The sequence below is a fragment of the Notolepis coatsorum genome (assembly GCF_963971535.1).
Source record: "Notolepis coatsorum genome assembly, chromosome: 7".
Lineage (NCBI taxonomy): Eukaryota > Metazoa > Chordata > Actinopteri > Aulopiformes > Paralepididae > Notolepis > Notolepis coatsorum.
Genome location: NC_140171.1, coordinates 90,479,216 through 90,500,101, shown reverse-complemented (window position 1 = coordinate 90,500,101; position 20,886 = coordinate 90,479,216). Strand labels below are relative to the sequence as shown.

Genomic DNA, 20,886 nt, shown 5'->3' with positions numbered 1-20,886 from the left:
ATATTCAGGTTGTATTATTATCTCCTGCGTAATATGAGAATGGACATTCGTTATTGATTTACCTACGCACATTCCTTTGCCTTATAAGCGCATTGAAAGTAAAGTATATTATGTACCTTTTGCTGCTAATAAATATTCTTAACCCAGATTTGTGTGGAACCGTATCATTGTGGAGGTGTTCTCATCATATACTCGTGTACTGTATGGCCAGTAGTAATGTACATAAGACGGTAGTGGTTTAATGATACCATACTTATTAATACAGTCAGGGAATTGTACCCCTCAGTTACACTCACAATGTTTGACACACTGTCATTTGGAGCAATACCATCATCAATTAAATGCAAATCACCTTCAGTTGTTTTACCATCACTTTCATCATGTACATTCGTTATACCTTCAATATTTGAAACCCACAGTTTTGCATTTGAAATACACTCATTGTTTGACAACATTTTTGCTTTAAACCAGGTGTCTTGTTCTTCTTTTTCATCATGTAACGTATAACCCAACAGATTGTCATGTATGCATTTCGCCTCATAACACACCTGACTCAAATCTGTTAGAGCATTCTCTACTTTTGCCCTCTCATTATTTAACATGAAACCAAGAATTGCATCTTTTATCTTGGCTGCCATGTTAAATTTACGTTTTCTGCTGGCTTCCAGTTTGCCACAATGTTCTGCAACAGCCTTGGCAGTCATTTTAACGACGCGTTTCCCAGTGACGTCACCGCTAGCAGCGGAGCGCCCTGGGGTCTCCATGGAAACGTTTGACGCCGGTTTGCGCGTCTCCATGTTATTAGATAGTCAGTGAGTAAACGAGATGGCTGACGAGTCGCGCAACAAAGTCAATACAAAAAGGTCCGCGTGTAAAAGTAAAGTGTTATTCCACTTCAGCGACCATGGATTTATGCTCAACCCCAAGTTTCACAATTTACATGGCCATGTATTTATATAGCGCTATAAACATACCTCCTTGCGTTGGGTACCATGCTGTCGCTCACGGACCAGTACTCGCGGTCAGTGTGCGATCCATAGCATCATCTTTGGGTGAGCCCCGTCGTCGGGGGGGGGGGGGGGGGGGGTGCGCGGCGCGCCTCTCAGCGGAAAAAAACTCGGAGCGTGTTTTTATAGTCACATATTTGTCATGTGTAGGTGGGTTTTCCAGCAAACTCACCACTCTCGCTGCCGTTGAATTCGTAAGGGCTGCTACCACATAGTAGTACTTGGTGGCATCCGCGGTAATATTCCTGAGAGCGAATTGGGCTTTGGCTTGCGCGAACCAAGCGTTGGCACTCTGCGCAGCTTGAGTGAAACTGCGTTCAAAGTTCTGCGATCTGCGTTCTGTTGTTCAGTTGACATGTTCGATATAATCTCCGAAATACGTCCAAGGGTCACAAATGTAGGAATGCAGTAATGATAGCGTAGACAGAGTCGTGTTCCGATGCAAAAACGCTAGTTTATTACGCACTCTACTGTCGCACAAACAACACCCATTCAACTTTCACTGTCTCTCTTTAACTACGTCATCCCCCGCTAAGGGTCATGGGAGATGTAGTAAACACCACAAAAGGCTAGAATGCCGTGAATTGTGTCCCAGTAAGTAGCCACTACACGCAAATCATTAATCATACATCCAAAATAGCATATGTTTATTATTATACACGATGATGATACAGCTCCCAGGGGAGCTTTAGAGACCCCCAGGGGAGCTGATGTCTGATCTAGGGGAGCTATAGCTCCCCGGGCTCCCCTCTTGGATCGCACCCTGCTCGCGGTCCAGTACTGATCCTCAGCCAAACTTCGGGTCAGCACCGGTGTACTCCTCGTCCACGAACGACTGCAGGCAGCTCCCCGATGCAGCAGTAAACAGTAGAATCCTCGTCTTCCTCCTGTGGAGATTCCCCGACGTCCCAAACGCAGCGAATCCTCCCCAGTCTCAAAACGAGAGTCTAACTGGTGCTGGGTTTTTGACTAATATTAAAGGAGCTCCCGTCTTATACGGAGCTACTGAGCAATTTTGATCCCGTAGTTAGACTGGCTGACGCGCCGTTATACTCCTGGGCCCTCATGCATCAACGTGTTCTACGCACAGATCTGTGCTTACCCTGTGCGTACGATCATTTCTAAGCAAAGAGTGGGATTCATCAATTTGAACTTGAACTTGACTTCGTGCTTACATCTACGCACAGTTCAGACCTGGCGTACCTAGCGCCCAGTGTTAGAATATATTATTACAACAAGGAAATGAGCTTCTGTGCATAATAACACTGGCAAGTTCTGTACGAACCGTAGTTCATTAGTTCATTGTAAAATAGCAACAGTAGTGTAATTATGGTCAAAACCCTATAAATAGCATTTGGAATAATAGGTCTTTCTCTCAGAATGAATGCAGCATGGTTTATATAGCGTTATCGGAATATACGGGGTGTAGGCTACTGACTGACTGCGCTCCGCGTAGCTTGATTGATTGATTGATTGAAAAGTTTATTAACAGATTGCAGAATGGGTACAGTACAGCTCAGTACATACAATTGTTGATTGGGGATGCAGACCAACTTTCGTCTTGTTTACATCAGGGTCCCCCATTTTCAATTCATCATAAATCATAAAGCTCAACTCGTTATTATTCTGCGCAGACCGCAGAAACACGGGAACGTTTTGATTATATTTAAAAGGCTTTACGTTAAACGAAACGAGTGGAACTTCGAAGCTGTAAGCAGAATACAAGTCATATGAATATAGTGTTCTTCCCCCTTTTTACGGTATAAGAAAGAATAGAAAACGCATTGCAATGACACTCAGTGGTGCGTTATTGAAATCATCTGGGGTGACACGCACCACGTGCACGCGCGCTCCCTGCGCGTGCGCGCGCTCCCGCGAATGCGCGCGCTCCCGCGAATGCGCATTTAATGTCCCCTCGCTTGGGCACAGACTAAAGACAGTGCCTAATTGCCTCTACGAATGGAATGTAACACGTCTTCACAACAAGGTTAGGTGTGAATGTGTCTGAGAACGTATTTAACACACCTGACGACCGGAGCTATTGATATGCAAATAGCGAGTGAGGTCCCACACCGTGGGACCCCGTCCCATGAACAACGCATGCCTGATGACACTATAGTGGACAGACTATGTATATGATGGGATTCAAGTTCGCGTTTTTGTTGCTCATAGGCATGCTGTCAGAGTATGATATCTTAATCAAACATTCTAGAACATTTGTCGTCACAGATCATGTCCTAATAGAACATAGGCTATGGCATGGATCGTGATATTGTGTGGACTGTTATTATTACTGTACACCGGTACCACCCATTGTGACTACAGCCTTGTGAGTCCCGCACACAAACATGATGGAATTCAAGTTCATGTATTGAAAGGCAGGCTATCATACATGCAGTGAGATTCATTGTTCTTGTATATGCTCTCGTATTATTGTTTATATAGGCTACCCAATACTGACATCAAAATAGATTGTAGTATGCCTCTAGAAATCATATGCAGCAGGTAGAAAATTGACGGGAGATCCATCACGATTTGGAATAAAATTGAGGAGAACTTTAATCCCTGGGGTATTAATCAAACAACACAGGAAGAGGCAGTCATATTCCAGCGCGGTCTTTATTAGCCGACAACAAAATAGATGCATCTAAAAATCATATAGCCAATCGAACACAACTAATAAAGGCATTCATATTACAGCACGGTTATAATGACACACAACCAACGCCAAACAGTGGTCAACGAACGGTCTTTATTAGTATTTTGAGCTGTCCAGGCAGAATTGCAGCAATGGTCTTAGGGAGCCGTTGATATCTGACATCACCGTTTACGAGTCCGCCTTTTATTAATCCCACAATACGCGATAGTGTCTTCTTGGTTCGACAGCAGTGAACAATCTTCGTGGAGTTTCTCAGGGTTCCGCTCGGGTCCGTCCATTATTTCACATCCCATGGGGGGTGTTTCCTCATTTTCATGACCATATATGGATAATCATGCACGAGCATTGACGGTAGAACAAAGTGGTATTCATCAACACGGAGGACCATAGAGCCTGCGTACGCACGTGTGATGCATGCCGACTTCCCTGTGTGTACGCTAGTTCTACATTCCGTGCTTACGTGTGGAAGTAGGTCAAGTTCTACGTCCACGTTGATGCATGAGGGCTGGTCTCATACCAAAACAGTCCTTTGTCCCAATGATACGTGCAGGCAGCTTTACTGGGAAAATGGTGTTTATTTTCCCTCACCGTCAAACAGGATGTCTTCATAAACTGATAAATAATAATGAACACAATAACTAATTAAATACAAACATTTCAACCTGAGACCTGCGTCGTGCGTGCGGTCAAAAACCATTGCCCTTTTCCGGGTCAAAACTCCTCCTCCTACAGGTGTACCTGACGCTTAAATAAAAGAAGCGCCACCCCCTGGTCACATAAATCCACTGCACATTAAGTCCATTTTGGCCGTTACAGTAAGTACTAATCGACCACACGAAAAAAGGTATATAATGTACGTTATGTTATAGCCACAAGTCATTTATTTACTTATTGTACAAGTAATATATTGTTGTCGATAAGCACTTTATTTACATATTATAAGCGAGATCGGGCAGAAACAGGTTATCACAGCCAAGCCAGAATTACCGCTACTGGGATCCCAGGTCTCTGTGGTGGTATAGGCAAGTGCTTTTACCTCTACTGTATATTACCCAGAAGCCCCTATGGGTGTCCTGAGAGAATGAGACCGAATTCTTGCATTGTGATTTATATGAGGAAGTAAGAAAGACTTATTTTGATAAAAATAAGTACAATTTACGAGTTTAACCATCTGCCTCAAGTGTGTGTCTGTATGTTTTGCATAAATGGGGGTGACAGAGGTGGCTGGGTGGCGCAGCGGAGATTGCGCTCGTCACCAATGCGAGAGACTCCGGTCTCGAATCCAGGTGTCAGCATTGCCTCTGACTTGGGCCAGCCGTCATACTAACTCGTTTGGCTGAGTTAGCGGGAGGGAAGTTGATGGGTGGTAATCTGGCGCTGTGGACAGCGACTCCTACAGGTCAGGTATGGGCGCCTGCACAGCAAAAGACAGGAAGTGGTGAAGGCAGCGTGACCTCCCACGCGTTACACTTCACCAATGAGAGTCCGCGCTGCCAGGTGAAAAGAGAGCCACTGGCTGTCTCCGCATGTGTCGGAGGAAGCATGTGGTAGACCTCAGGGCTCCCTAGACCGACCAGTGGAGGGCACATGCGCACAACGACCAGGTGGGGGGGGGGAATTGGCACAATGACTAAATTGGGATGGGAGGAAAAAGTACAGAAAATCAGGCGGAGAAAAAGAATGGGGGCGACAGTGGCTTAGGAGGTAGAGCACCGTCTGGTAATCCGGAGGTTCCCGGTTCGATTCCTGCTCCTCCCGGGCAGTGTGTCGAAGTGTCCTTGAGCAAGACACTTAACCCCTAATTGCTCCCGATGAGCAGGTTGGCACCTTGCATGGCTGCCTCCACCATCGGTGTGTGAGTGAATGGGTAAAAATGTGAGGAACAAATTGCAAAGCGCTTTGGATAAAAGCTGCTATATAAATGTGTATGTATTCTATCCCCAAGGTTTGCTGTCCCCTTCATATATTATGGAATCAGCTTCAACATCACTGGTTTTGGCCTCAACATGTACCTCACCCAGTTTGTTTATGGGGCCATTGAGGTTCCTGCCAAATTTGGGACCTACTTTGCGTTGGATCTGATTGGGCGGAGGAAGTGCCAGTCATGGTCTCTCATCACGACTGGAGCCCTGATCGCTCTCAACATTGCCATTCCCACAGGTGATATCACACCTCCTCTTATTCACTTAGCTGGTGTCTTTGTTTTCTTAGATTGCTAAACATATTTTTATTATATATATAATTATATATATATATTTCTTTTTTTAGTGCGTGCCGGTCTTCGTATATCTCGAGAACTGTTCATCTGATTGACTTTGCGCTCGGTGGGTCAAAGGGAGTGCAGTGTCAAGTGTGAAGTTGATCAGATGAGCACTTCCAGGGGCAAGTAATTGGCGCGCTCCAAACAAGCAAATGCCAAAAATGGAAGGACATTTCTTCCCTGATGCTTGACTGCAAAATGCACTCTTTCATATTGTCTATTGTAACTATATTTATTGTAATGCAAATATAACTGATAGGGCATACAGACCCTCATCTGCACCTTGACTTACACTGCCTACTTGCTCATTATGCGTATACTCAGAGTTAATTATATTTTCTTATACTTATATATAATTCTTTACACTGCCTTCTTTTTTTTTTTTACTTTTCTACTGGACTATCATTTTTATGACATGTCTTCTACTATCACCTGTACCCCCCCCCCCCCAATCCCCCATCCTGCTAAGATGCCTGAATTTCCCCAAGGGGATCAATAAAGGAATATCTTATCTTATCTTATCTTATCGTATCTTATCTTATGAAATCGTTCTGTCCAATTACTCTAAACTTGGTTGTGTCCCCCTCTAGACTACGCTCTGGTTCGCACCTGCATAGCAGTGGTGGGCAAAGGTTTCTCTGAGGCCGCGTTCACCACCGCTTTCCTCTACACAGCTGAGCTGTATCCCACTGTTCTCAGGTAGTCAATACACCTTGTTTGTCCTTTGTTTGTCTTACATCTGGGTGGGTAGAATAGAAGTACTGTATTGATCCAAAGGGAAATTCAGCACTACAGATCGCTCACAATAAACATTTAGGTAGTTAAAAATCACAAATAAGAATAAAAATACAGTCAGGGATATACATTCTAAAATATGTATATAAATTCTAAAATATACAGCCAAAGATATACAGTAAAATGTACAGTAATATGACCGCCGTATATATCCCTCCACAAGCGAACACTGGCAAAGCGCTGGTGGAACTACACGACCATCTCAATAAACACCAAATCAAACACCCAGACGCGGCGACGATCGTAGCTGGTGATTTCAACCAGGCGAATTTGAAAAAAGTTATGCCGTCCTTTTTTCAGCACATCGCCTGCTCCACAAGAGGGGGAAACACACTCGACCACTGTTACACCCCGTTCAGGGCCGGCTACAAGGCTGTAGCGGCTCCACCATTGACGGGGTCTACAAGCTCAAGCGATCACGACTCCATCTTGTTATTTCCTGCTTACAAACAAAGATCACGTGACGCCGTCGTGTCACGTGAGACAAAAAAATGGACCGACCAATCAGAGGCCACTGATGGGTTTTTAGTTCATTGATCTAGTAAAATTTGATGTAAAATGTCTGATATCTTATATCTGTGCTTGTGCAGGCTGTAGGCTGCACCCTGCTCTCTGTCTGTGTCTCCCTCCCTGCATGTGGCGTGACCTGCCGACCTCGTGGCTGTCTCCTTCCACACACACCCATTAACACACACAGGGCTCCCTGTACATCCTGATCACGCGCCTCACGCACACTCCTCTTCTGACGCGCACACGCACACACACTCACGCGCACACATCTCCCCCACCCAGCTGTCAAGGCCGTGATTTGTGGAGATGTTGTTCAAGACTAGGGGTCTCTCCTGGTCTACCCATCTGGAACCCATTAGCCCCCCTTCTGAAACAAGCACACACACCGACTAGCACACACACACACCACACACACCCATACATACACACACGGATACATATACACACATACACCCCTCCCCTCCTCCTCTGTATAAATGACATGTAGTGTGATGTACTTTCTCTCTTCTACTGGTGCGAGAGGATGAGCCTGTGCGGGCTGCAGGAGAGTTCTCTTCACTGTGTGACCAACTGATAAAAGCTCTGTTTGGAATACTCTGTCGTTCTGCGAATCCTTTGGTCGACTGGTCCACTAACCATATCAATTCAAGGACTCACGAGGGACAGGTTATCCCTTTCACCACGCTTCAGGACGCGCTCGCAGACACGGATTGGAATATGTTTCAAGGAAGCGCCAGTGACGTCAGCGAGTTCGCGGACACCGTTGTGAGCTTCATAACAACAATCGCTGACAGTATTGTCCCCATGAAAACGGTGCGGGTTTTCGCAAACCAGAAACCGTGGGTGGACAGTACTATCAGAGCAGCTCTGAACTCTCGCACCACTGCTTACAACCTGGGCAGAGAGTCAGGAAACATGGAGGAGTACAAGGCTTCAGTCTATACTCTGCGCAAGGCTGTAAAACTTGCAAAACGGACATATGCTGATAAACTGGAGACACAAATGGCACAAAACGACACAAGAGGCTTATGGCGGCGACTGAGGACAATAACTGACTACAAAGTCAGCGCCCCCTCAATGGGGAGCGACGACGCCTCTCTCGCGGACAAACTCAACTCTTTCTACGCTCGGTTTGGTGTAGACGGTGGCGCCGCTGGCTCAACGGCCAGTGACGTCACTGGCGCGCCGGCTGTTGTGGAGGGGGGGGGACAACCGCGGGGGGGCGGGGACGCTCTCTCGTTGTCGGAACACAGTGTGAGAAGAGCATTTATGCAGGTGAACACCAGGAAAGCGGCTGGCCCAGATGGTATAACAGGACGCATACTTAAGTCCTGTGCCAACCAGCTAGCCCCTGTGTTCACCGCCATATTTAATCAATCCCTGGCGGAGTCAGTGGTCCCTGCCTGCTTCAAGATGTCTACCATCATCCCTGTACCGAAGAAACCCTCCCCAACATGTCTCAATGACTACAGACCGGTGGGACTCACCTCTGTGGTCATGAAATGTTTCGAGAGGCTGGTCAAGGATCACATTTGTGCCTCCCTCCCCAGTGATATGGACCCTATGCAATTTGCATACAGGACAAACAGGTCCACTGACGACCCGGTCTCCCAGGTACTGCACAGCACCCTCTCTCACCTTGACCGCCAGAAGGGGGGCTATGTGAGACTGTTGTTCATTGACTACAGCTCAGCGTTCAACACCATAGTCCCCACCAGACTGGTGGACAAGCTGATCGAGCTGGGTCTGAGCTCCGCTCTGAGCGCCTGGGTACTGGACTTTCTGAGTGAAAGACCCCAGGCGGTCAGGGTGGGGGGTCAGACCTCCAACACCATCACCCTGAGCATCGGGTCCCCCCAGGGCTGTGTTCTGAGCCCCCTGCTGTACTCACTCTACACACACGATTGTGTGGCCAAGTTCAGCTCCAACTCCATAGTGAAGTTTGCAGACGACACGGTGGTGGTGGGGCTGATCTCGGACAACGATGAGAAGGCCTACCGGGAGGAGGTTGAGGTACTGGAACGCTGGTGCCAGGACAACAGCCTGCTCCTGAACATTGGTAAAACCAAGGAGCTGATCGTGGATTATAGGAGAGGACAGCAGGAGACACACACACCACTGAGGATAAACGGGGCTACCGTGGACAGGGTGAGCAGCTTTAAGTACCTGGGGGTCCACATCTCAGAGGATCTGACATGGTCAACACACATAGACACAGTCGTAAAAAAGGCGAAGCAGCGCCTCTACCACCTGAGACAGTTAAGGAAGTTCAGAGTATCTGGGAAGATACTCCAGTCCTTCTACTCCGGAGCTGTAGAGAGCATCTTGACTGGAAACATCACTGCCTGGTATGGAAACAGCACGGCACAGGACAAGAAGGCCCTACAGAGAGTGGTGCGCTCAGCCGAGCGTACCACAGGTATTGCACTACCTCCCCTGCAGGTTCTATACAGCAAAAGGTGCAAATCCAGAGCCTGCAGAATAATGAAAGACCCTCACCACCCCAATAACAGCCTGTTCCAGCTGCTGAGGTCAGGCAGACGCCTGCGAACCCCAGCTACTAGGACAGAGAGGCTTCGGCTCAGCTTCTTCCCCCAGGCCATCAGAGCCTTGAACACTGAACACTGAGTGCCACAGAACACTGAACTCTCCACACACAAGCACACATGAGCACACACACGACACGCACGCTGTACACGCTCGCACACTAGCAGCCACTTTAACATGAGCAAGCACACACTCATGCTGCACACGCCCACACTTATGGCCACAAAGGAAAGGTCACTTTAAAAATAGTATAGCAACAGTAACAGTGTATTGCACTACCAAAGGACCTAGCATGTCCTCCATGCTCTGTAAATAACTATGTACAAATACCGAGATGCCCCACTATGTTACCTGTTTATTGCACAATGTTGTTTTATTGGATTCTATTATATGTTGTACTACTGTATTGCACATCGTTGCGGGCAAGACCACCGCATTTCATTGTATACTTGTATGCCGTGACAAATAAAACTCTTGACTTGACTTGACTTGGTCTCTATACTCCACACCTGACATGTATGTATAGTGTCTTTCAGCTTGGTCTCTATACTCCACACCTGACATGTATAGTGTCTTTTAGTCAGCTTGGTCTCTATACTCCACACCTGACATGGCTGTATAGTGTTGGCAACTTGCTCAGGGAACAACTCTGGGCACTAGTGGATTTGAATGACATTGAATCTAAAGGCGCCCTCTGTGATTGCATTACGGGCCGCTACTGGCTTTGTTTACATTAACGATTTATTCCACAGAATTTCTACACCCGCAGATACACATACCGCATCAACAGTTCAACACAATGTGGATGACTTCTAGCCAAGACCATAGTACCTGGAAACAAATGGAGCAAAACGAACACCAGCCCTTATTAGCGTTAGCTTACAACATTTCCGCTACCTGTTGTTCTGTTGTTCTCGGTTTTGACTACCACAGGCACCATGGATACATCTCCCTAAATAGTCCTTAGCTCTATATAAAAAATCTTATGTACCTTAGATACTATTTGTACCTTGTATGTATAATATATATATATATATATATATATATATTAGGAGTGTAAAGGTACACGTATCCGTACCGAACCGTTTCAGTACTGGACCTTAGGTTCAGTACGGCTGTGTACCGAACGAATACAACAGTATGTTAACCACTAATGACCGCCCACCGGGGGCTGTTTTCTTTCACAATCTAATATAATAATTTTTTATAATAAAAGAAATGTACAAGTCGATTATTAATTTCAATATAGAATATTCGTTGACAGCCCTACAAGTACAATTAGTTACTGCACACTACATCACCCCTGAGTGGCACATGGAAAGCCAAACTTTCCCCCACTGTACCGAAAACCTTACTTACCGAACCGTGGTTTTTGTGTACCGTTACACCCCTAATATATATATATATGTGTTTCATTACATGTATATATACATACATACCAATTATTCGCCTGTTCTATTCTCCATCCATCTATTGTCCATAACAACACTATATTATCACCGGCATCCGGTTGGGGGATCCCCTTTGAACAGCCCATCTGAGGTTTCTCTCCTCCACGCCGCCTTTGGTGCTTTTATTTTTCTCCTATTGCTAGGTTTTTAGTGAGTCGTTCCTTATATTCATTGGGGGAAGTCTGGGCGTGTCGCATATTTGGATTTCATGGTGGTTTTTGTTTTTGATCTTTTGTGATGTTTCTTCTTGACTTGTGTTTTTTATTGCCCCTTGTACACCAATTTGAGGAGGGCTTTATTTGAGAAAATTCTATTTGTAAATCGGGATTTGTTTTGGCAGTCTGAGAGTTGTATGTTGAGTTGGTTTTTTGTGGAGGAGATTTTCAGTTTTGCAGGATTTTTAGAGAAAGCATGGCACTTGAGACAAAACACTATATCCTATATAATTTTATATGAATTCCTCTTTCTTTGTTTACATAAATTCTTTACAGCTTTTTATATAGAGTTTTATTTAGTATTCTTTTTTTTTGGCCATCTTGGTATTTTATAAATTATTGTCAATGTCAAGTATACTATTATATTGTTTATGTGTCTTGTAAGCCCATATGGGCTGGGCATACACCTGTATGTAAGACACGAAAATAAAAAAAACATCAATCAATCAATCAATCAATCAATCAATCAATGTACAGCCCATGGGGGCTATTCCATGTGATCTCGGGCTATACAAAAACATTTGATTTGATTTTGATTTGATCTACAGACAGTGTGGCTTAGGATACACCTCCTTCATAGGCCGTCTGGGAGGATCCCTGGCCCCCATGGTCCTGCTGCTGGAGGACGCCTGGGTCTCCCTGCCACCGCTGATCTTCGCCACCGCCGGTGTCCTCAGTGGCGCTGTGGTCTTCCTGCTCCCAGAGACCCGGGACACCCATCTGCCGGAGGACATCCCTGACGTGGAGGAGGACAGGTGGAGTCCCTTTTCATGCTTTCAGTTTCAGTTGTCTTGTACTGTATCTATCTACTTGTACACACTGTTTTTACCACTCTTTACCAGCCAAGACTATTGTATGTGCATACTACCTCTTTACTAAATGGACGAGGGACAAGCTTTAGGTTTATTTCAGAGCTTACGACACGCTGGCACACAAGTCAGTGTACATGGAACGGGAGAGAATAACAGACAATATAAAATGTGAACCCAAGTAAAAGAAAATAAACATAAATACATTTATGAAAATGTTTGTACTTAAGTATACTTTGCATTTTTTGTTGTATACAGAAAGTATACTATACATTGTGTTAAATTGAAACCACGTACTTCAGATGTAAATATATTTAAATTATACTTTTGGTACTTACCAAAATAGTACACTTTTAATAGGTACAGCTTAAGTTTGGTAAACATCACATTTTATAAGTGTACTTTGATTACACAGCATATTAATGACTATCATACTAAACATGTGTTTTGAATTCGTACATGAAAGCACATAAGAAGTACCAAAATAAATACTGGGTATACTCAGAAATGTATATGGGTAGAAATATACTTTCAGCACACTTGGATCCATAAATGTGCACATATATAATGGGGAAGTGCCTCATTTGCATATATAAACATAAAATTCAGAAAACTTGCAATATATTTTTTCTTAGTTTATATGTACATAACAAACTGGGAAAGTTTCATAGTGATATCTATTCAAATATGTTTTGCCTATTAGGGGGTACTACACTGTACTACACTGTTTGTAGCCTGTGTGTAGTTCTGTTCAGTTCAATAACATCATTATTATTATTATTATTCAGTTATCAGGCATGTGTTTAGGTTGTCTATTACTAATGGTTTGATTAGGTATTGTGTTTGTAAATATCTGTTTAAAAAAAAAGTATTGCATTTTACAATACAGAACTTTGAAGGCGTTTTTCCTCATACTCTGAGCCAGAAATCTCCACTTCAGTAGCACTCACATACACCAAACCTTCCAGTTCTATTTATATCTATGTTCTGAAGGTATTTACAGAATGGTTTGTTGATATCGCATTCATACCCTGATTTATATCACATTTTATTCCTAAAAACATGGCGAAATATGGAATTTTACCATAAAAATTTACTGAATGGAGTATTTTCTGATTTATGGAGTGATAAAAAGAGATACCCAAAATCCCCTCTGTAATAACATTTGCCTCTAATATGTCAACAAAATGAAACTATAATTTTGAAAATGGCTTTATCCAATGTTCAGATTTCTGTCCTGGAATTATATGCAAATTAGTGCATGTTCAAGTTTCAAGTTTCAAGTTTCTTTAATAGTTGTCATACAGAAGTACAGAATACTTTTATACAAAATGCTTCTTACTGTTACGCTCCAGAGACTGTGCAAGACAAGATAAGTATGAAATAAAATAACATAGTATAGCATGTAAATTAGAAGTAAAAAAATGAGGTCACAGTGTTCAATATAGACATATGTACAATGTTCGATGCAGAATAGACGTAACTGAGTTACCATATAATATACAATACTATGCAGTGTACTAATATACAATACTATATAGTGCAAGGCAGAAATGGGATGAGGTGCAATTTAGGTACAATTTACAGTAGGTGTACGAGTTGTAGTGCAAATCCTTTATCAATAAATATAAAGTGTGTTTGTGTGATCTAAAGTGTGGAGAGTGGGTGCTGCAGTGTGTTGTTTGTTTAAGTGTGTGTGTGCTGTGTGCATTTGATGGTTGTTGCATAGTGTTTATTGTTCGTTTAGCAGCCTGATGGCCTGAGGATCGAAGCTTCTTCTGAGTCTTTCTGTGCTCGCCTTAAGACTCCGGTATCGCTTGCCTGACCGCAGCAGGGCCCCGTTCCCCGTACGTGGCTAACTGAGTTAGCCGGATAATTTCCAGTATAGCCTGACTTAAGCCGGACCTTTCTGTTCCCCGACGCTCGATTGTCCAAATCACCATGACAACAGATCAAAAAGTTTGAGCCTGGTCGAGAGCAGGCTTAAGTTCAGTTAGCTGGATGAACCATGGCCACGCCCCCGCAAAGAAATGACAGCTCGCTTCCTGAAATGATTCTCACAGTCTAGATCTGCAGTATACCATTCTGAATTATGTTTCTGTGCTTCGTTTTCCTAGAGGGGGCTTTTGAAATGTATAATAATAGAACTAAATGCTGATAATAAATCATATTCAGCCTATAGATTTACTTTGTCCTAAATAAAATAATGCACGTCATATACGGCGCTCGGAGTGCGATACACGCTGCATGTGGTTATTTTAATAACGGCGCATTGCAAATGTGAATCCTGCGGGGATATTTTTAATGAATGAAACCTATCGGCCGTTTGGCTCTGATTAGTTTCATATATTCTCCGCTGTAGATTTGCTTAACGGAGCGCCCGGATTGTGTTTCATTCAAGCATAAAATTGAAGTGTCTATGCGTGGATTGTGGTTTTTGTGGATTATGAATTACGAGGACTCTGAGGATTGTTGAATTGTATCATCACTCACACGTTATTGTGATATTGTAACTGGGATTAAAATGTCTGATGAGATGCGCTGTTTGACGGATTTGAGAAATTGAATGAACCGTTGACGTCACATTAATGCATTTGAGAATAAAGAGATAAAACTTCATTCAAAAGAAAAATATTCGAAACACGGGTCTCTTGTGCATTGATGGATACACAATGGATATATCCCGTCTGGCACAGTGGTGCAACGGGCAGTGTTCGCTCCTGGCAAGCCGGCGACCCGGGTTCGAGACCCCGCGGTTCCAATATAATTTTTTTGGAATATAATATTAATGATTATACGCAAAAGTAGCCTAGTTTTAAGTTAAAATATTATAAATCTACATGCATTGAGGATGTCATTCTTTATATAGCTCTCAACGTGCACCAAATTGAATTATTCCTACATTGCAAAAAGAAGAAAAAGACTAGAAGGAGTGGGATTCGAACCCCGGTCGTCTGCGTGAAAGTCAAAACGACAAACCGTCACACCACAGTGGAGATAAGTAAAACATCCACCATACATCAATCAATGGGTAAGTGAGCCGTATCCTTATTCTGTATAACAGTTGAACTAATTATTTTCGCTAGCAAGATCTCATTTGATTATCCATTCCATAAACCTACTGCCAGCAGGCAAGTTTAGAGAAATATAATCTGATTGATTGGGGTAATGAGGGACTTAAAATTAGCCTATAGATTATGCATTTAACTTGTCGGCGAGGCTATTGAGCCGTACTGCAATCTGTTAATAAAGTTTTAAATCAATTAATCAATCAATGCCGTTAGAAAATCAGGATTTCTGCTATCGATACGTGCTGGCTTTTCAACTGAAGCGGCCGCGCGCACTTATCCTGGGTCTCAAGTCTGGTTCGAGTTAACGAGACTGAATCCACCTTCGAGGAACAGGAAAATCCCGGCTTCAAACATCGGGTTAATTGAATCTGGATAATGGGACTCTTGATCGACTTAGTTGAACCAGGTACGGGGAATAGGGCCCAGTTCAAAGAGGCAGTTGTTCGGGTGGCTCGAGTCCTTGATGATTCTCTTAGCCTTCCCCCTGCACCGCTTGTTGTAAATGTTCTGGAGGGTGGGAAGCCCCCCTCCAATTGTGCGTTCGGCTGAACGTGTCACTCTTTGTAGTCTGCTACGGTCTTGTGCAGTGCTATTCCCAAACCAGGAGGTGATGTTGCCAGTCAGGATGCTCTCTATTGTACATGAGTAGAAGTTCCTAAGGACCTTCTGACTGACTTGGAACTTCCTTAGGCGCCTGAGGAAGTAGAGGCGTTGTCGTGCCTTCTTCACAACACTGTCAATGTGTGTGGTCCATGTCAAGTCCTCGGATATGTTCACTCTCTCAACCGGTGCCCCGTCGATGCTGAGGGGGCTGTAGTCCTTGACCCCCGATGATGGACGTCAACTCTCTCGGAAGAAAGAAGGGTTGACATTTGATCATGATAAACTCCAGGTCTGGATAGTAGATAGTAGATCTGGATAGTAGATCATGCCTCATTTGCATATTTAAACATACAATTTCAGAAAACTTGTAATACAAAAAAGTCTTGTCTTAATATAAGTAATCAACTGGGGAAGTTTCATTGTGATATCTATTAGTAAAATTTTTTACCCTATTCACCTGTAGTGTCTCGCCTTAATATACTAATAATTAGGGCTGTCGCGATAACCGCATCACCGCAATCCCGCAGTGTTGTCAAGTCACCCGCGGGTGTAGAACAGACAACCGCGACAACCGCGGGTAAAATAAAAGGGGCGTCATCATTTTTAACTTCATTTAATGACGAGGCGTCCGTTTTCCAGTAGCATGAGCTAACTTCACATTTCCATACAGTTTACAACTCACAGATGAAATCAGGATTTATTTTCATATCCCGGACTCGAGCCCCCAATGTATACCTTTCCTGTATTCATTTGAACCGTAGTAGAGTACAGGGGAGCAGGGCCGAAGTGCCGGTCATGTAACGTGCTTGTTATAACTAGCCGGACTTCGGGGTAATTCCCTCTGTAAAGTGGTGACAGTAAACCAGGAAACCGTTCTCTCAAGGACTGGGTGTTTATTTCCGTTTGCAGCTCTCTATTCTTCATGTTAGTGACTAACGTTACACGCAGATTGGGTGCTGCCTTTCTGCCGTGGTCCAGATGCTAGCTACTGGCTAGGCTAGCTATCTGTAGCATTGGCGTGGTACCGACGCTAGCTAGCTACTGGCTAGGCTAGCTATCTATTGTAGATGGCTAGCCAGTAGCTAGCTAGCGTCGGTACCACGCCAGCATTGTCTGTACCACGCCAGCGTTGTGGATGGCTAGCCAGTAGCTAGCTACCGTCGGTACCACGCCAGCATTGTGGATGGCTAGCCAGTAGCTAGCTAGCGTCGGTACCACGCCAGCGTTGTGGATGGCTAGCCAGTAGCTAGCTAGTGTCTGTACCACGCCAGCGTTGTGGATGGCTAGCCAGTAGCTAGCTAGCGTCGGTACCATGCCAATGCTACAGATAGCTAGCCTAGCCAGTAGCTAGCGTCTGGACCACGGCAGAGAGTCAGCACCCAATCTGCGTGTAACGTCACTAACATGAAGAATCGAAAGCTGCAAACGGAAATAAACACCCAGTCCTTAGCTATAGGCTAGCCCTCTATAACGTTGGTGTGATCCCGAGTGTGGCGGGGACGGCAGAGAGAGGCAGCACTTAGTTTCCCCCAATGATGAACAATGATGACACAAGTTGTGATATTTAACTAGCTATGTATGTGCATTCAAATTCACTAACGTTAAAATAGTGTTATAATAACGTTAGTTTTAAGTAAGGAGAAGGGCATATATCCCACAACGCACCACTCTTAAAGGAGCAGGCAACACCCTACTGCACTGAAATTACAATAAACAACGTTTTGGTTTCATTGTTGTTGTTTTTTTAATCATCTCAGCCATACTTGATTCCTAGAACTAAAACCATTGCATAGTAACCAAGTACCGTCCTGTTACAAAAATATATCAGCAAAAGCGGCTGGGTGGCGCAGCGGACATTGCGCTCGTCACCAACACAAGAGACACCGGGTTCGACTCCAGCTGTCGGCGTTGCCTCCGGCTTGGGCCAGCCGTCATACTAATTCAATTGGCAGAATTAGCGGGTGGAAGTTGATGGGTGGTAATCTGGACGTTGTGGACAGCGACTCCTACAGGTCGGTTGGGGACGCCTGCACAGCAGAGACAGGAAATGGCGGGGGTAGTGTGAGCCTCCCACACGTTACACCTCGCCAATGAGAGTCCGCGCTGGCAGGTGAAAATATGTGACAGGCTGCCTCCTTGTGTACCGGAGGGGACACGTGATGCAAGGCTTCTATCCTCCCTACAACCGTCCAGTTGGGGGCATATGCGAGCAACGTTCAAGACAGGGGAGGGAAGAATTGGCACAATGGAATTGGGATGGGAGAAAAATAGAAAAAGAGGAGAAAAAGTGGATACAAAATAAAAAAATTATATATCAGCTAAATGCCCCTCGGCCAATCACAATACACGATCAAAACAAGCTGATAAGGATAATTATTCTGAAAAAAGGACTTACGGACGTGAACGAGATTGATCACTGGACACCTGCAAAGTAATGAACGGCATGTTTAAAAAAGGCCTTTCACAAGTGAAGATCTGAATGGAAAGGCACATAAGACGTAACCTTATACATTTCCGAAGATAATCACACCCCTATGCTGGGTTAAAGGCACGCCGCCACAGGCATAGGTGTGGGTTATTTTCCAGATGCATGCCCATTAATGCTAACATATTCTACATGTTGAGTATTATCTGCTGTAGGCGCCCCAAATACTCCCGCCTATTCTGGAGCATTTTAATGCATTTTGTTCTTATCGACTCCTCCCTCCCGAGCACATTTGGTAATTCTGCAGTTATCTAAAGTGACAAGGAAATGTTCTGTTAGGGACAATAATGTTATGTTGAATTAGAATAACCAAAATCCCATGCTTACAAATATTAGAAATAACCTTATTCATCACTGCCTCCCAGTGTACATCCTTCGCCGCTTTTCCACGCCCCCATGCCTTTGCCCGAATCAAGGCTGTTTTTGCTACAGCCTGAAAATACAAATAGGCAGTCAGTGATGCATCATACATGGCAACAAGATGGTATGTCTTTTGGTGTAAGTCAAGTTTTACTTATGTGCTGTACGTTATTGAATTGGAACAGTAATGAAAGAGTGTAAATGTAGTGTGTATCAATTATAGTTGAGTATAGTGAGTCTTGAGTATGAAAGAATTCAAAAGTAAGTAACTTACAGGACCTGTAGAATTTTTTATTAAGGGGTATTGCATGTTTTCAGGGGCAAATTAAGGGGAAATTAAAGACATTTTAAGGACTTCAAGTTTTGTAGTGGTCTGAGCCCTCCATCTTTCTTCCCCACAAAGAAAAACCCAGCTCCTGCTGGGGACGAAGAAGGGCGGATGAAACCAGCCTCGAGAGCCTCCTCGATATAGCTATGTATAGCGATGGTTTCAGGCCCCGACAGGGAAAACAACCGACCCCTGGGGGTGTCGTTCCCGGGAGGAGGTCAATGGCACAGTCATAGGACCTATGGCGGGGCAGGACGAAGGCGCTTTGCTTGCTGATAGACCGTGTTCAGTTCAGTATACTCCACAGGCACCCCAATGGCACTGGTGTTGCAGACGTCATCTGCGGCCTTCCCTATGGGACAGGAGGACCCATGAACGGAGACGTCAGTAGCCATGGAGGGCTGGAGGGAACAAGGACTTAGTGGAACTGGGTTGGGTGCTACACAGTGAGATGCACACCTGGGACCCCACTTCTGTACCCCTCCCAAATTCCAATCCATATGGGGATTGTGTTTAGCAAGCCATGGGTGCCCTAAAATGAGAGGTAACTCTGGGGAGTGGATAGGGAAAAACATAATTATTTCAAAATGTGTGCCAATGCACATCTTAATATGACCCGTAGTTTCCTCCACTTTCCCGGTACCCAAAGGACGACCATCCAGCGCAGTGATGTCAAGGGAAACAGGTAGGGGAAATAAAGGTATGTGAAGATTACGGGCCAGGGTCAAGTCAATGTAACAACCAGCCGCTCCTGAGTCCACGAAAGCAGGGAGGCTGTATTTATTTGTACCTAAGGACAGTTCGACTGATACGAATGTGCGGTTATCGCTTGCTGTGGGGATATGATTCTGCCTCGGCAGAACCTCCCCAAGTTCTGACTTGTTTCCCTGGACGGGTCTTCCCTGCATTGTGGGGCACCTGCGAAGGTAGTGACCTGTCTCTCCACAATACAAACAAGCCCCACTGCTCATCCGCCTCTCTTTCTCTGCTTGGAAGAGCCGCGAGCTTCCCAACTGCATGGGCTCGTCACTCCCAGGAGAGACGCGGAGCAATTCGGTGACTTCCTGAGAGCCCGTAAACTCCACTCGTGTTCGCAGATTCGGCTATCTATCTTATTAATAGCCAACAAAATTAACCCCTCAAGCGTGTCGGGAACGTCCCGAGAGGATAATTCCTCTTTGACTCTCTCTGACAAGGCATGGGTAAAAGTTGCCACCCTGATTCAGAGGGTACGGAATCTAATAGAGAACTCTGCCACACTGACTGAGCCCTGATGTAAACCCATCAGACGCTTAGCCGCATCGTGGCCACTTACATCATGGTCAAAAACTTCATCTCCACTATGAAATATTTGCATCGGCACAGGCCGGAGTCTGCCTATCCCACATGGCTGTAGCCCATGAGAGGGCTTTGTTAGAGAGAAGAGAAATGATATAACACTGTAAAAAAAATTAACTGTAAAAAACAGTAAATGTCTGGCAGCTAGGTGCCCAAAGATTTACTGTAAAATCACATTAAAATACCAGAATTAAAATAAAGTGGAAAAGCAATTAATTTACAGATAATTTTGTTTATTATTTTTGCAGAGAACCACTGTTAATTGACAGGTTAGGTTCAGCAGTGAACCACTGTTATTTTACAGGTTTTTTCCTACATTATTATGATCAAACACCTTGACAGAACTTGTGACAGTGACAGAACTTAAAGTTCAGCAGTGAAACACTGTTATTTCACAAGTTTTCCCTACATTATTACGATCAAACTCCTTCAATTAAGTGACATAACT

General features: G+C 44.4%; 1 protein-coding gene across 1 annotated transcript in view; it reads left to right on the top strand.

Moving 5' to 3' along the window:
• The window catches only part of LOC311231694 (solute carrier family 22 member 7-like), a gene marked incomplete at both ends in the record, with an annotated part of 142,872 nt that overhangs the window by 55,520 nt on the left and 66,466 nt on the right, over nucleotides 1–20,886 (top strand). Inside the window, 3 exons of the mRNA XM_084318322.1 lie at nucleotides 5,612–5,826; nucleotides 6,517–6,625; nucleotides 11,993–12,199. Coding sequence (XP_084174448.1) covers nucleotides 5,612–5,826; nucleotides 6,517–6,625; nucleotides 11,993–12,199 — 531 coding nt within the window. The remainder of the gene's footprint in view (nucleotides 1–5,611; nucleotides 5,827–6,516; nucleotides 6,626–11,992; nucleotides 12,200–20,886) is intronic.